Raw genomic sequence first — 18050 nt, 5'->3', positions numbered from 1 at the left:
AAAGTGACATTGGTGTTACCAGTGAATAACACATAGGAAGGGAGATCCTAGAAATGCAGTTTTTGGTATTTTTGTTCTATAAATACAGAAGCAGTTTAAATTAAAGGAATTATGAATGTAAATTTAATTCTTATTTTAGAAAAAATGATTACTTCTATTTCTAAGTCAATTGAAAAGGCTAGGTTGACTTTTGTGTTTAACTACATCTCATGTATTTGTAAATGAATTTTCCAGTTAATTATTGAACTCTAGGGCTAATAATGGTTTTAGTATAGTTAAATAAAAATCCTTCATGGAAATTAATATCTATATTTTTCATATAACTTGTTATTCCTTCATGTAACCACTAATTGAATTTATAAACTATCTAAATTAAAGACGTGACCTCAGATTATCTGTTTTTAATTATATAAGATGCGGTGTAAACATTTTCAACTCCAGATTTAATCATTTTTCTTTTTTATTCCCTCTTTCCCCTAGTAATCAAAGCAAAGAAGCTTTCATTGACTGGGCAAGATATGATGATTCACAGGATCACTTTTGTGAACTTGATGGTAATAAAATAAACTATTGTAATGAAGTTATTTTAACCTTAATCCTCTTTTTTTAAAAGATTTTATTTATTTATTTGACAGAGAGAGCACACAAGTAGGCAGAGAGTCAGGCAGAGGGAGAGAAGCAGGCTCCCCACTGAGCAGGGAGCCCGACGTGGGGCTTGATCCCAGGACCCTGGGATCATGACCTGAGCCCAAGGCAGCTGCTTAACCAACTGAGCCACCCAGGCGCCTCAATTAATCTTAATCCTTTTATGAGAAATTGAAATCCATGAAAATATGAATCAGTTTTAACTTGAATACACTGAATGTTGCTGTGTGGATCTTACTATTCATAATGGCATTTATTGAGAGCTTATGTTCTAAGCTCTGTGCTGAGTGCCTTAAGTACGTTATTTCTAATCTTTACAGTTACCTTAATAAGTATGTATTATTTCATATCCGAGGAAACTGAGTCTCAGAAAGACTAACTTGCCCAGAATCACACAGTAACAAGAGGCTGAGACAGGATTCAATCCCAGATCTGACTGGATCCCATACCTATATTTTTTCCATCATGACATACCATCTCCTAGGGACCTCTGTTTCAAGCCACTTAGTTTAGGTCTGTGAACATATAAACACGTTCACACTGGAATTTTCTGGAGGTCCCAACAAACTAACATAAAGACACCTTGCAATATTGGGGAGGACTCTAATTTGACTTCCCTACAACCCTCTTTCCAAGAGTCCCCTGGAACAGTACAAAGAGAGAGTTAACGTTTAACAGTAACTACCATGACTCTTACTTCAGAAGGTAATTGAAGTGACTCAAAAGTTTTGATCTAAGGAGAATAGTCCCAAGAATTGTGCCAAGTAGGCTTAAATCATTCATTTGGCCTCTCTTCACTTTTTACCTTTATATCATGGGTTGTGGAAAAGAATTTGGGGTTCAGGCGTGCATAGCTGGAGACAGCAAGAGTTCCTCTGAACTTTGAAAGCACCTCGAGTGGTGGCAAAGCTATCTAAAGGGCTTTAGAAGATCCATCTGTAGAATTGTGCTATTCATCCAGTCTACAATGGAGTAAGTTACAGGGAGCTGCCACAATAGTACAGTCAGTTGAGAAGTTGCCAGGAGGTGGAATGTTATCACCATGATTTATGTGGTTTCAGCAAGACATCTTTTTGTTTTTTTAAAGTAGGATATCCCTACACTATATATGTACATTATCTATCTATCTATCTATCTATCTATCTATCTATCTATCTATCTATCTAGTGTGAGCGGCAGGGAGGGGCACAGGGAGAGGGAAAGAGAATTCCAAGCAGTCTTCGGGCTAAGCACGGAGCCTGACTCGGGGCTTGATCTCACCACCCTGAGATCATGACCTGAGCCGAAATCAAGAGTCAGACAACCAACTGAGCCACCCAGGCACCCCCAGCAGGGATTTTTTTTTTTTTTTTAAGATTTTGTTTAGTTGACAGAGAGGGCACAGCAGGGGGAGCAGCAGAGGGAGAGGGAGAAGCAGACCCCCCCCCCACCCCGCCGGCTGAGCAGGGAGCCTGATGAGGGACTCGATCCCAGGACCCTGGGATCATGACCTGAGCCGAAGGCAGATGCTTAACGGACTGAGCCACCCAGGTGCCACCCTCCGTCCCCCCGCCTCAGCAGGGATATCTTTAAGAGATCTAAAAAAAAGTTTCTTTGGGTATCTGGATATAATGGGAAATTAATAAAATACTACTTTATGATATTTAGAATTGGCAAAGGTTTCATCAAAGCAAGCTGTTGTACCTAGGTTAAGTATTGACGTCACTGCTTACTCTTTCATTTGCTCTTTGGTTGTCATTCTAATTATACTTCGTGTTCAACACTCACTTCTTGCCAGCTTATCATTTTACCTATTCTTTGATTAAAATATTTTTAGTAGTGCTTAGTTAACAGATTTTTAGATTAAAAAATCATTTCTGTGAATATTTCTCATAGTAAACAATGTAAATATATATTTCTATTATAGGTATTTACCAAAAAATGCTACTCAATTGCAGAGATCACTTGGTATGATCAATGATGTACTCAGTTACTTCTCATCAGTATAGTGTTAACTAATTTTTTAACATTAGCTTCTTATATTGTAAAAATGAAAGAGATGTCCTGTAAGAATTTATATAAAATCATTCCTTAAGATTTTTAGGATTTCATAATTTAAAAAATTAGTAATTTTTATATTTTGTGTGGTCCTTAAACATATAAACCATTCTACTAGTTGGATTACCGCTATTCCTCTGGGTAGTGATGTTCGTGGATATCCCTATGATTTATATGTACAATTTGTAAAAACACATCAGAGTAGCTTTGGAGTCATTGTCTAGTTATTTCAGTTATCTAAAACCATTGGATTAAAACAATCTAAAGAATATTCACCCCAGTTTATTGGAATGTATCTATACACCCCTGTTCTCTATTTTGTTGTTGTTCTGTCTTTAAGGGAAGATGATCCTTATAGATCAAATAGTAGATTTTTAAATAATTTAACAGGTTAAGGTAAGCTGCTTTCCCTACTCCTATTTTGTTGTTGTAGTCACTGTTACCTTTATGCATGGCTTCTTTTGCTTCGGGTTTCTGCTCAAATGTCACCTCATCAGAGAAGCCTGCTGTCACCTGCTTGTAGAAAATAGAAAGCACTCTCACTCTGTGTTGGCACTGCTGCCTGCTCTCAGAGTACTGAGGACTATCAGAGAGTGCGGGGCGGGTTATTTAGTTTATCTGTTTGCTGTCCGTCTGCTCCAACTAGATTGTCAGCCACCTGAGGCTTTGTCTTTCTGGTTCACTACTTTATCCCTAGTGCCTAGAGCAGTGCCTGGACATGGTACTTGCTCAATAAATGTTTGCTGAATGAAGTGGTTGGTTCATAAATAACCTATATAGTATGACAGATTTTTACTTTTATATTTTCCCTTAAAACATGTTCATTAATTTAAATATTGTTTAAAACCATAGTTTCTAAATCTGGCTGTGTATCAAAATGATTTGGGAGCTTTATAAACTATAGATTCTCCTCACCTGAGTAAATTTTTTTTTTTTTTTAGGATTTTATTTATTTAGAGAGTGAGAGAGCACGAGAGGGGGGAGGGTCAGAGGGAGAAGCAGATTCCCCGCTGAGTGGGGAGCCCGATGCGGGACTCGACCCCAGCACTCCGGGATCATGACCTGAGCCGAAGGCAGTCGCCTAACCAGCTGAGCCACCCAGGCGCCCAGAGTAAATTCTATTTTAATAATGCATTACTAGCAGTCGGGGATAGAGTTGGTGATGGAGGGTGAGAGGCTCAATCCTGAGTCTACAGCAGTATTTTTTTTATCTGTGTCCACAAACAAAAAGCCTGCACGCTAAGTTGGCCTGTGCTATGTCTGAAGAGATACTTGGGTTAGGAGGTGTGGAGGGCTGGCTCTCATCCTAGAACATGCAGTGTAGCCTCCTAACACTAATACTCAATTGAGACAGTGAAAAGGAAATTCAGTTGGGAAAAAAGGTATACTTGAAAAGGAAGAAAAAACACTAGTTGAAATTGATGAATTCCCAGAATTAGGTATTTGATTCAGTGGACAGTCTTTGAATCGTTAGGTAACTCTTAGCATGGTCAAATAGAACAGTTTTGGAAGAGCTCTATAAAGGGAGGAAGAAGAGAAAGCATTTGGGGAGGAGGACATATTAGGGGTCCCAGGAGCGTTATCCAAGTGAATGCTATGGCTGTGCAAATGGAAAGAAGCTGTAGTTTCTGAACAAATTAATTAAAATCATGTCACAGGTGGTCCCAGGGGAAGGATGGGGGAACCGGCTTCCTCATCTAGACGCCATGAAGTTCTTGTTGGTGTAGGTCAGGGGCTGACGAGCATTTTCTTTTGTATGTGGACACATAGTAAATATCTTCGGCTTCGTGGACTGCACGGTTTCTGTTGCAACTACTCAACTGTGCCGTAATTGTGTGAAAGCAGCAGACGAACGTGGCTTATGTTCCCATAAAACTTTCTTTACAAAAAATACGCAGACCAGATTTGGCCTGTGGGTCATAGTTTGCTAACCCCGTCTGTAAGTTAACAAGACCCACCTTTTCATGATTTGAAAAAGTATTAAAATTTTTAGAAACCACTTAAAAAAACCAACAACCCACTTTTGATTAAATTAAGGGAATACACATTAAGGACATTGAGAATAAAAATTTTAAATTAAACATTGATATACTTGATTTAACTCTTGTGATTTGTCACTCCCTTAAGGTATAATGATTTAAGATGTATCTTAACATCTGAATCTTGTTTTTCTCTATTGGTTGTTCAGTTGCTTTTGTTGGGTGAAGAGGTTGATATCAGTCTGATGTGTACAGTCGCAGATGACCCCACATATGTGTAAACTTACATGCACCCACACATTTCTTTATACATGTGTACATATATATCTCAGTGAACGTGTATGTTTATGGTAGGTTTAATATTTGTAAAGCTTATATGTAATCAGATCAGTTTTGCAAATGAGCTTAAGAACAACTCAAAGAAATTAAAAATATATAAGAAACTAGTGAATTGTAAAACTTCTCTTTGAACTTTAAAAGCCACACTCCATAATTTGAATCTTTCTTTTTTTAATGAAAATTTTTTAAAATTACCGTTTTTAAGTCTCAAATCAATCCATGTCCTTGGACAGTTTCTGTTCATCTGTAAATTACCTGTTTTCTGTGCCTTAACTTGTAGAGTATCTATATAATGTTAGGGCTAAAAATACAGCCAATATTCTTCAATTCATGTTTCTGTTGTCTATAAGCTAGATATAATTCATTTAGTAGTGATATTTTGTAATTATATTTGTGTTCTTCCTATTTCCTTACAAAAAGTACCAGGTAGTTCTTGGAAGGTATGGCTCGGGATGCTATTGTCCTCTTAGGGTTACAGATAATCTCATTTGTGATCACTGAATGCTCAGTGAATACTGTTGGCTGAAAGGAAAATATATTAGTAATGAAAAAAAAAGACCATATTTTAATGACCATATTTGGCCACTGTTTTCAGTCTGGTGCCTGCATACCATGATTTAATCTCATGACACAAAAAGGTAAGAAGCATACAAATAAAGGAGTACATCTGTGTCAACATAGATAGTGCTTTAGTTTCCATGTATTATGATCATCCGTTTGTGAAGCATGATCATTATAATTTTTCTGTACGTATGAAAGCATGTATTTCCCTTTTCTATCCAGAATGTAAGCCTTAATAATGAAGACCATTTTATCTTTTGTATCCCTCGGAGATCTCTATTAAAATGCCCAAATAGTAGAGATCTAGTAAAGACTCATTTGGATTTCAACACAGAAAATGGTTATTTATGGGTGTCTGGGGGGCTCAATTGGTTAAGCGTCCGATTCTTGGTTCCAGCTCAGGTCGTGATCTCAGGGTCATTGGATCAAGCCCCGCATGGGGCTCTGTGCTCAGCAGGGAGTCTGCTTCACATTCTTTCTCCCTCTCCCTCCCTCTTCACCCCTCCCTGCTTGTGCTCGCTGTCTCTGTCTCTCTCAAATAAATAAATAAAATCTTAAAAAAAGAAAATGGTTATTTAATTTATATGTCTTAACAAGTTCCTGAAGTTGTGCCTGCTGTATATGGGCTTAAGAGGGGAAAAGCACTTCTGTATGAACAGCGATAAAAATAAAATAAACCGTAATGTGTATTGGTTTAAACTAGAGCATTGTGTAACTCTGTGATCAAATTTGAATCACAAAGTTATTGAGCCATTTATTTCATAAGTCCAAAGTAGAGAATAGCAGGAAAATCTCTTTTTAGTACAATATACGCTAAAAAGAAATGTTTCTAAGCATGTGTTTGGGTAGGTGTATGCACAGGGAAGAAATCCTATCAAATAGTGGAACAGATTATGATTCGGTTTAGGTCTTTTTGATCCTGGGTGGTTAAAACTTAAGAATAATGAATGCTTCTAAGAAGGTCAGGGGTGTTCTGTTACTTAAGAGAGCACGGAGTATCCAGAGGAAAGGGAGGAGTTGTTTTTTCCTCTCACAAGTATGAGTTATCCCGGGTCAAGTACAGTCACAAGTGTGCTAACCTCTCTACCGTTTAAGTTGGAGATTACTTGAAAAGCGTAGCCTTTCTCTGACCTTTTGGTAGTTACGTTTGTGTTACAGTGTTACATTTCAGACAACTGGTGACCTGTGGGTGGTTTTTATGAATTGTTTCTTGTTCAGATGAGCGATCTCCAGCTGCTCAGTATGTAGACCTGTTGCTGAACCCCGAGCGTTACACTGGCTATAAAGGGTCCTCCGCATGGAGAGTGTGGAACAGCATCTACGAAGAAAACTGTTTCAAGTAACTGGAGGGGGCAGGGGAAGGAGGAGGAGCGGCTAGAGGGAGGATGGAGGAAGGGGAGTAGGGTTCTGTTGGGGAAAAAAAAAATGATGTAAAAGAAGTCAAATCATTTTATGTTTGAATTTTGCACTTGCTTTTTCAGGCCTCGATCTGTTTATCGTCCTTTAAATCCTCTGGCACCTAGCCGAGGTGGGTTTTTCATACATTTTCATGCCTTTAGAGATTATTTACAAAATGCCTCTGTAACGAAACTTAATCTGAGTAAATTTTCAACTATATTTTCTTTAATTTGAGTGATCAAAAGTATAAGGTGAATTCATAGTTCAGCCTCAAGTTTTCTGCATGTTTTACATAATTACTGGCTTTTATTGAGTGCCTGATATGTACCAGGCCCTAAATAAAACAGGAGTTTTATGGGAAATAAATCAAAATATATGAGTAATCCATAGATATAAGAGGTTTCCTGGGGAACTCTTAAAAATCTGGATGCCCAGGCCCTATCCCATACTAATTAAGTCAGAATCTGTGGGCTTACACCCAAGTGTTGTTTTTTTTTTTTAACTGTCCAGATGATTCCAGCACACAGGCATGTTTGAGAACCAGTGGCTCCCAACGTGCTTCTCAGAGTTGAGTGTGCATACAAACTACCTCGGAGCCTTGTTGAAATAGAGGTTCCGATTCTGTGGGTCTTGGGTGAAGCCCAGGATTCTAACGAGCTCCCAGGTGATGCCCAGCATGCTGGCTGGTCCACGCACCACGTTTGAGTGCTAAGGGTGCAGAGCTGTTGAAGACACTTAGGATGCCTGCAGCACAACAGTAAACCTGCGCCGGCCGACTAGGTTGCCACTTGTCACACCGGGCTGTTGAGCACATGAAATACGGCTGGTGCAGAACCAACTTTTACATCTGGCTGTTTGTTTAAATTTAAGAACTGAAGCAATGTAAAATATTTTGTCATTAAGCAGAACTTTACCGTTTGATAGGACACCTTTAGCTGTGGCCTCACACAGTTATCGCATTGGAGCGCATGTGTGCTTCTCACTTTTAAAACACGGATGCTAGAAAAAACTTCACTAGAAATTTTTATTAGAAAAATTTGGAATTACATATGTGGCTGGCATTATATTTCTATGGGACAGCATTTTTGGAGGTTAATCAACATAAAACTTACTGGGCACATCCTCAGTCTGTTGTCAGCAAGGAGCCAAACCCTGGGAGTAGCCCTGTAATTGACTTGCCATTCTGATGTTTTCTTTAGACCAGGGTTGATTTAAGAACTTGAATTTCCTGGTCTAGATTTGTATCTTGAAGGCATTTCTGAGAGCCATAGAGACACAGAAAGGTTGACCGAAGGGACTGCTTTTAGATGCTCACTGTCTTACAATGCGGCACATTTTCTTCCCCAAACTCATTCTGATACTGCTGGAAAAGGGAATTGGATCATAAAAAAGGTGTGCATGGTTTCTTATTCTTTGTCTCTTTTGCTATTTTTACCCTTCTAACTTACTATAAAAATGAAAACCCCAGACACACACACACACACAATGGAAACAACACAAAAGTTATATAAGGTAAAAAGAGAAAGCTCCCCCCTACCCTTCCCCTATACCCACCCTGCCTCTACACCTCTCTTCCATAGTACAGAGTTTGGTAGGTATTCTTTCAGATCTTTTCTATGATCACTTTTTTTTTTTTTTTTTAGGATTGGAGTTAAAATATTTTTTTATTTTTTAAAAATTTTTATTGTTATGTTAATCACCATACATTACATCATTAGTTCTTGATATAGTGTTCCATGATTCATTGTTTGTGCGTAACACCCAGTGCTCCACGCAGAACGTGCCCTCTTTAATACCCGTCACCAGGCTAACCCATCCCCCCACCCCCTCCCCTCTAGAACCCTCAGTTTGTTTTTCAGAGTCCATCGTCTCTCATGGTTCCTCTCCCCCTCCGACTTACTCCCCTTCATTCTTCCCCTCCTGCTATCTTCTTCTTTTTCTTTAAAATATTTTTTTAGATAGATGTATAATTGACATACAACATTGTATTAGTTTCAGGTGTTTAATACAATGTTTAAATATTTGTGTATATTGCAGAATGATCACAGTGAGTCTAATTAACATCTGTGACCATAATTACAGAATTTTTATTCTTGTGATGAGAACTTTTAAGATCTATTCTCTTACCAACTTTCAAATACAGTGTTATTAATTGTAGTTGACATGCTGTACATGACAGTCCCAGGACTTATAAGCTGGTACCTTTTGACACCCTTTACGTGTTTTGCCCACTCCCCACCCCCTGCCTCTGGCAACCACCCGTCTGTCCTCTGGATCTATGAGCTTGGAGGGTTTTGTTTTGTTTTTAGATTCCACATGCAAGAGAGCTCATACAGTATCTGTCCTTCTCTGACTGACTTCCCTCAGCATGAGGTCCTCGGACTCCATCCTTGTGGTTGCCAGTGGCAGAATTTCCTTCTTTTTTATGGTTGAATAATATGATCGCTTCCTATTAAAGCAGAAAATATAGTTCATTTAACGAAACCGTCACATCCTAAGAAATACCTCACGTCCATGTTGTGACAAATTAGAGACGTGAGACTGCTGGAAAGATGAGAGGAAGGAGAGTGCCACGTAGGAAAAGACAGAGGCAGAAAGAGGGGGAAGAAAACCGGACTAAGAAAGAAGGGAGACGGAGCACCAGGTGAGGGGAGAGCAGGGGTCCTGGTTGCCGGGTGAGAAACCCGTGCAGTAATCAGGCAGGCTCGGGCTGATGCTCTCTGTGTGCTGTGCCCATGGCAACTGCTGGTGTCAGCTCGCAGCTCCTCAGCAGGCCCGGCTCGGCTGCCTGCATGCTCTTGCTGAGCCACACAGCGAGGCTTCTCCTGCTGGCTTTCCAACAGCTTTTGAACCACAGAACCTTTCTTCCCTAAAATGAAACCCGGTATGAGAAGTCCACATACAAAGCCGATAAAGGCCGAGCTGCTCTGCTCCTGAGAGCCCAACCTCTGGCTGCTTCCCCCTGTCTGGGCAGCTCCGTGGCACCCCCCAGTGAGGGTTTCACTGACCACGGTTTGGGAAATACTTTTCTTAAGGTGTGTATAGGCCGAGGAGCAGCAGCTTGGAAGAGAGGGTTGTGTATATAATGATGAAAGGAGTGCCTGTGTCCATTGGCTAATTATTGAAACTAGTGATCTTTAGGAGTATTTTTAGATGCTTTCTGATATTTTTTACTGTATAAAACATACGAAGATCTTGTACTTTGGGCCTATATTCTTTTTAAGAAGTCTCACTTGCAGGGTGACTACACCCTGACCAAGGTCCATAGTGTAATTAATAGTTTAACACACAGTAAGTGTTTTAATCTCATATTAAAGTAAATAAAATTGGAATCTGAACTGTGGAGGACGGTTTCTAAAATCCTGTTTACTGTTTTCTTTTTCAGGAGAAGATGGTGAGTTAAAATTCTTGTGTTTGGGTATGCCTCAGGTATAGAGGAAATGTTTTTAATGATCAAAATTTGATTTTTCCTCTGTTTAATTCAAAAGAAAATATTTATCCTATTTTTTCAGAAATAGCTACCAAAGAATGGTGACAAAAAAATAAGAGTTTTATAATGTAAATTTACCCTATGGTTAAAAAAAACTATAAATTCCCTTTTACTTAAATGTTTAGTATAGAAACCAGGATTACATTCCGACTTCCCAGTTATCTGGTTATTATAATCTACTAAAATATGTTCTGAAGAAATGGAGAGAAGTTAAGATAGTTTTGCCAATAATTGGTCTTGTGACTTTATTTTCTTACTGACTTTGTAACTTATAATCTGTTATTGTAATACTTAATCTGGTGAATAGTGATTTATCAACAGTTGGTTATTCCAGGTTACCAGATGAATATCAGTCATAATAAATTGCCCCCAAACAGTCAAAATAATTATTTCAAATGGATGTTTACTTATCTGTGTTCGGGGACACAGTGATGGGCATTGTGCAGGATAGAAATATGTGTAAAACATGACGCCTTCGCTGCAGGAGCTGACAGTATACAGCAGGAATGATAAGCACTGTACATAATAAGAGGTGCTGCACATACAGAGTACAAGCAGTAGGAGGTGGTAGAGCTCTTCAGACGTGGGACAGAGCCTGTCTCACTGGGGGGGGGGGGTCTGGAAGTGCCATTTGAGATGAGTCTTGAGTAATGGGACAGATGTAGTCTAGTAGAATCGGATCCTGTGTGTGATCAGGAGAAAATGGCATGGACCATGGAGTTGGAAAGGGAAGGATCAGGCATGTTTGGGGAGACCCTCTGAGCAGTAGGGAAGACTTTATGTGGGAGTGGTTTAAGTTAGAAAGGTGAGAGGCCAGATTATTGAGGACTTGGGAGCTCAACTTTCCCTGATAGCATCTGGGGTTTCTCGAGTAAACAAGTGAGCTCATGATGAATGGCCCTTAGGAAGAGTATGTTGAATGAATTAGTCTGTGGGAAGATGTTTGTGTAGTTTTACAAAGTGTGAAGACTCTCAGGAAACAAAGCAATTCCTCACCATCTAATTTATCCCCTAGACTCCTTGCTCCGCTCGTCTATGTGTTGGGTTTTTCTTATGCTTTGCTTTTCTTAAATAAAGTAATGCATTTTGTGAGTTACTTATCTTTAACTATTTTGATCTGTATTGACTGCCATTTTTGTTCCACTCAGAACAGTACTGATCTAGAAATAGATCTTTTAGCATTGGTACATAGGTAAGTCAGGTCCCGCTGTATAATAGTCATTGACTTTTCTGAAAAATTATCTCGAAAATTAAGGGATTTTAAAGTTACCCCTCGAAATTTAGTAGTCTTAGATAATTGAGGTAATATACATAGCTTTACTGCTCAGGAAAAAATGGAATAATTACTGATTTGATTTTTGTATTATAATTCACTGTTTTTTCTAGAATTTTTAAGGAGTCCTATGGTTATCAAAAGCAAATTTAAAATTTTTAAGCTCTTTCACCTTCTAATGATTAAGATTTACATAATATTTTGACTGAAATGTTTTCTTAAAATTTTTGCTTAGTTAAATATCATTTATAAGAAAATTGTCCAAAAGTTGCTTAAATTACTTTAGGGCTTTATTGTCTAGAACCATATGCCGATTTTTCTACTTCACAAGAAGCAGTGGCCATTTCTAGAGATATTCCTTAGTCTGTCATAGGAAATATTTTATATACTTAATTTATTCTGATTTGTAAATGACTGTTTAAAATATTTTAACCCAAATCTGTGTGTGTTTGTGTGTTTTTTTAAAGGAGAATCATTCTACACGTGGCTGGAAGGTAAACTTATATGTCTGCATTTTAAATTTATTGGTTTCTTGGAAAAAATGTATGGATTTATTTAATATATTTTTGTAAGTTCAGGATTCATTACCTAGACAACTAATTGTGACAGTGTTTGAAAGGAAATGACATATTTTAAGTTATTGTATTTTAGGATACAATGGTTTGACAATTTGGAGGCTATTGCTCAGCCAAGAATAATCAGCATTAGGGAAATATACAGGGCAGATACTGGCCTCAGGTTTTCATAACTAGCTTCTCAGTGTTATTTTCATTCTGTATATACCACTGATCCAGACTGCTTTCTAGTAACCATTATGCAAACCCACTTTGTAAGTAGAGACCTTCTTTTTGGAAGGAAGTACTTTTTATATATATATGAAATTGAGGGAAGGTAAATTTGATTTCAGAAGATTTTAAACAATGTTTACACATGTTAATATAGCCTAAACTTGTCTAATTAAAAGATAAAGCAATATAGATCCCAGGAGATACTTTGCATTCTTTTTAAAAAATTTTTTATTGTTATGTTAATCACCATATATTACATCATTTGTTTTGGTGGATACTTTGCATTCTTATATTTTCTAGTGTTGAAAATACAAATGCTATCAATGGAAAGCTAAAACATTCTAGGATTTTAACAACTTTGTTTAAAAACTGGATATATGATGCTTTTAGAAAATTTACCAAATTGCCATTCATTTATGAAAGCAAAAGTTAAAATGTATTCATGAAAGATAAGCAAGTTGAATGATACAGGGGATCATAACCTTATAGGAACTCTACAGAGTAAAACTAAGTACTTAATTCTATTTTATGGTCTGCTAATCGGTGATGTTATCTTGTGAACATGATTTCTCTTTGTTTTTAATGAAGTGTGTACATATATTGGCCATTATTAAGGTGAACGTTATTGACGTACCGCTGCTACTAGGAATGATATTGATACATGGCCTGTGTGGAAGACGATTCTTAACTTTGTTTCAGTAGCTGTATTGTAAAGATACAAATTGTGGAAAGTAGTACTTAGGTTAAAAGAGGTGGTGAGAGACTCTGAATATTGCTAGTGGAGGTTGGGAGTGAACTGTATGGGCAATATTGAATTCTAGGGTATTCTGTATTAACCACTTTTGTAGTATCCTACTGATGTAAGCCCCCGAATATTGATACATGGTTTCAGAGAACACTCCTATTTTTATAGGCAACTGACTCAGCTTTTCTGAGATTCCATTTCCTCATCTGGGCATGAGACTGGCAATAGCCAACTATCGTACCTACACTGTGAGTGTAGATGATGCCTGTGAAAATGCCTCTGAAAATCACTAAACAGTGTCCAAATGTCACATCCTGTTATTGTAAATCTAGCCCTTTTGTGAGAGAAAAAATTACAGTCAGTGTCTTATAAGTCACTTGATGAATGTGAATTTGAATGAAATTAAATCCAAAAGAAAGAGACCTACTCTCTAAATTGGATAGTTGAATTTGCTTTGTATTGTTAGAAATAGAAGCAGTATAAAGAACACACAAAAAACAAATAAGTCAAAAAATGGGCAGAAGACATGAACAGACACTTCTCCAAGGACGACATACAAATGGCTAACAGACACATGAAAAAATGATCAACATCATTAGCCATCAGGGAAATTCAAATCCCAAAACCACACTGAGATATCACCTTACACCAGTCAGAATGGCAAAAATTGACAAGGCAAGAAACAACAAATGTTGGAGAGGTTGTGGAGAAAGGGGAACCTTCTTACACTGTTGGTAGAATGCAATTTGGTACAGCCACTCTGGAAAACAGTGTGGAGGTTCCTCAAGACGTTTAAAAAAAACAGAGCTACCCTATGACCCAGCAATTGCACTACTGGGTATTTACCCCAAAGATACAGATGTAGTGAAAAGAAGGGCACATGCACCCCAATGTTCATAGCAGCAATGTCCACAATAGCCAAACTGTGGAAGGAGCCAAGAGGCCCTTCAACAGATGAATGGATAAAGCTGTGGTCCATATATACAATGGAATATTAGCCATCAGAAAGGATGAATAGCTACCACTTGCATCAACATGGATGGAACTGGAGGGGATTATGCTAAGTGAAATAAGTCAAGCAGAGAAAGACAATTATCATATGGTTTCACTCATATGAAGAACATAAGGAATAGCACAGAGGACATTAGGGGAAGGGAGGGAAGACTGAAGGGGGAGGAATCAGAGGGGGAGATGAACCATGAGAGACTACAGACTCCAGGAAACAATCTGAGGGTTTCATAGGGAAGGGTGGGTGGGGGATGGGGTAGCCGGGTGATGGGTATTAAGGAGGGCACGTGTTGCAATGAGCACTGAGTATGTTATATGCAAACAATGAATCATGGAACATTACATCAAAAACTAATGATGTATGGTGACTAACATAATAAAAATAATATTAATCAGGAAAAAAAAGAAATAGAAGCTGGTAAATTTTGCCTTTGTAAATCAGCTTTTGCAGATGTTACTTAACAGTCATTCAGGAATTTCAACCAATAAACATTGTACATTGACTATTTACTATGTGAGCAGAATCATATCAGATGGAGTGCAGGAATATGATGGAAAATTATTTTATGTAGCCTTTGTTACTTACTGTGTTACTTAACATTTTCACGGGGACCTCAGTGGTCGGAGACTGCGTCATGCAGGGAAAAGCTGTCCAGCACTTTCCTGCCGACTGTGTTGTGTCTTGTTAGTACACTCAGTTGGCACATCTTTTATTTTTACCATTTTGCTTTAAGTTACCTAATTTTCAGTTTATGGAAGTGCATTTCTACTCGCTCCTCACTTATCACCCATCCCCATTTCAAATACGGAGCTTTGAGGGCTTTGCAAATGAGAATGGCCTCCTTGTTTATGTTCTTATTTTTAGGCATATGAATTTTCACAAGCTTTGCTTTGTCTGCTTTCCCTTCTCTGGTCTTTAGAGAGGTAGATTAGAAGGAAAAGAAAATGAACTTTAGATCTGATCATTTTATTTGATAACTGATATGATTAAAAGTTTTACTAGAAGAGAAGTAATATTTTATCACACTTGTTCATGATGTTTGTATACCTTGCTATCATGAACATTCAAAATTGCTCATATACTTTTATTTTTTTAATTTTTTAATTTTTTAAAGATTTTATTTATTTATTCGACAGAGAGAGACACAGCAAGAGAGGGGACACAAGCAGGGGCAGAGGGAGAAGGAGAACCGGACTCCCTGCTGAGCAAGGAGCCCGATGTGGGACTCGATCCCAGGACCCTGGGATCATGACCTGAGCTGAAGGCAGATGCTTAACGACTGAGCCATCCAGGTGCCCTCATATACTTTCAGAAGAAGCTAGAAGCTGTGCAAAAAAGAACTTATTTTCTGCTTTTTGGTGACCATTTGTACAATGGGAATATTCTGGCAAGAATTCTGAATTAGAGAATGAGATCTCAAAAGAATTGTTTTTTCCTATGAGAAGCTATATAGGGTAGAACAGAGTAAATTGAAGATCTAAAAGATCTGGGGGAAAATGCAAAGTAAGCCACATTTTAAAAATCCCTCAGCTTATAAATGAGGTTATTTACTATTCCTTTCCACTATAGAAGCCCATTTTCCCCAGGAGTAATGAAAAAAAAAAAATGAAAAAAAACAAAAAATGCTGTTGGATGGTAAGGGAAGGAAAAAGTGAATTGCTTTGCATTTAGTGGATTCTTAAAACTTAGGTTTTTGCATTTTTCTTCATTTAAAAAATTATAACCTTCTCTAGATTTTCTTTTTTATTATGGTAAAATATATATAACATAAAATTTACCATCTTAACCATCTTAAACTTAGTGGCATTAAGTACATTTACAATGCATATTACTCTTATAATAAGAGAAAATCTTTTAAAATTGAGGCAGGGGTAGGATAGGATAGTGGAATTATCTTGACCTCCATTTGAGCAAAACCCTTAAGACTACATAAAATAATTTTCCATCATATTCCTGTACTCCGTCTGATATGATTCTGCTCACATAGTAAATAGTCAACATACATTGTTTATCGATTGAAATTTCTGGTTGACTGTTTTCCAGGTTTGGGCTCCTTACAAGTGGACCATACAGTTACGTAGAACTGGAGAATTCTAGGGCAGAGGATTAGTAAGACACACTAAAGAATCTGAGGAAGAAGAGAAATGGAATGCAGTCTCTTCTTCCTCCACAATCAAGTAGGTTCAAAGAAAGGACATGTCTAGGGAAGGGAAAAGGAGACACAGCTATTGTTAAGCCAAAGCAGTGACTTTGAATTATATTTGCTTTAGTTTAGCCTAACCCATGAAAAAATCTGTGCTGTTGCCTTCTGGGTAGTGTGGGAACTTGCCAAGTACATCCTTAGTGCTTAGATCTCCAGAGTCCAACATTTTCTGCCTCATTCTGCATTAAGTTATCATATTAATAACTCCATTCTGAAGTCAGAATCTTATCTTTTAGAGAAGTTTGATCTAATCATTTAATATTATTCCTTATTTTTAATGTCCTTGAAACGTTTAAAAATAAGCCTGTGTACTGAATCTTCTTGAGTCAGTATTTCCGTTATCTAAATGGATGTGGTTTCTTTTTCAATATTTTTCTGAATAGGTTTGTGTCTGGAAAAGAGAGTCTTCTATAAGCTTATATCTGGACTTCATGCTAGTATCAATTTACATCTATGTGCAAATTATCTTTTGGAAGGTAATCACATTTTTATGTAGAAATCTTCTATTAGTGTAAAAATTGTTGGGGGGGGATATATATTCTCTAGAGAAAAAAATCCTATTTCTTAAAGCTCTATTATGTATTTCTCTTTCTCTTTAGAAACCTGGGGTAAACCTAGCTGGGGACCTAATATGAAAGAATTTAAACGCCGCTTTGACCCTGTGGAAACTAAGGGAGAAGGTCCAAGAAGGCTTAAGAATCTGTACTTTTTATACTTAATTGAGCTTCGAGCTTTATCAAAGGTGGCCCCATATTTTGAGCGCTCAATTGTCGATCTTTACACTGGAAATGGAGAAGAAGATGCTAACACAAAAACCCTTCTACTGAATATCTTTCAAGATACAAAGTAAGAATTGAGTATCAGTGATCTGAAATTCTGCATTCTGAATATGAATGAGATAGTACTTGAAATACAACAGAAACTGACTCCTAAAAGTTAAGGTTAGGAAGAGGGAGAATTAGACCTGAGAAGGAACATGGTCAGTAGAACAGTAGAACAGCCCCAGTCACACTTGAGAATAGGCCCTGTTTTCAAACAGAACTTTGAATTTTATGTAGTATCAAAGTTTGATGCTATTTTATTTTAAAGATTTATTTATTTTAGAGAGAGACAGCACGTGGGGGGAAGGGACGGGAGAGACGGAAAGAGTGAGTCTTAAGCATACTCTGGGCAGATTGCAGAGCCCAGCGTGGGGCTCGATCCCACGACCACGATCATGACCTGCACCGAAACCAAGAGTTGGACCCTTAACTGACTGCGCCACCCAGATGCCCCAAAGTTTAATGCGATTTTAGTATTTTTTCCTTTTTTTTTAACCAATTTTGTATTCTTCCAGTTGCTTTTTAAATTCAGATGATGCTGTGTGTTCACGTGAGAGTGGACACCTAAGGGAACGTTAGCTTTACGTTCTAGAATATACCTCTTAAAAAAATGCTGGTCTATAAAATTTGAGTTTACTGGTTATTAAAATGAGCATGAACCAAAGTTGGATTAAGAAGTGTTCAAATTATGCATTAAAATTTAAAACATCTTTTTAATGGTGTTGCACATTTTTCACATAAATTGCTTTTAAGTTCAATTTT

General features: G+C 37.7%; 1 protein-coding gene across 2 annotated transcripts in view; it reads left to right on the top strand.

Moving 5' to 3' along the window:
- ERO1B (endoplasmic reticulum oxidoreductase 1 beta) overlaps positions 1–18050 on the top strand; it is a 60471-nt gene that overhangs the window by 31942 nt on the left and 10479 nt on the right. For both annotated transcript variants that reach the window (XM_088020153.1, XM_088020154.1), the window contains exons 6-11: positions 481–554; positions 6780–6900; positions 7043–7089; positions 12190–12216; positions 16851–16943; positions 17067–17313. In XM_088020153.1, coding sequence (XP_087876279.1) covers positions 481–554; positions 6780–6900; positions 7043–7089; positions 12190–12216; positions 16851–16943; positions 17067–17313 — 609 coding nt within the window. The remainder of the gene's footprint in view (positions 1–480; positions 555–6779; positions 6901–7042; positions 7090–12189; positions 12217–16850; positions 16944–17066; positions 17314–18050) is intronic.

Source organism: Eumetopias jubatus, unplaced genomic scaffold (assembly GCF_037043125.1).
Source record: "Eumetopias jubatus isolate StellerSeaLion01/CBP00866 unplaced genomic scaffold, mEumJub1_p1.0 scaffold_17, whole genome shotgun sequence".
Classification (NCBI taxonomy): domain Eukaryota; kingdom Metazoa; phylum Chordata; class Mammalia; order Carnivora; family Otariidae; genus Eumetopias; species Eumetopias jubatus.
The sequence above is the reverse complement of the archived record's forward strand: the minus strand, read 5'-3'. Positions and strand labels throughout refer to the sequence as shown.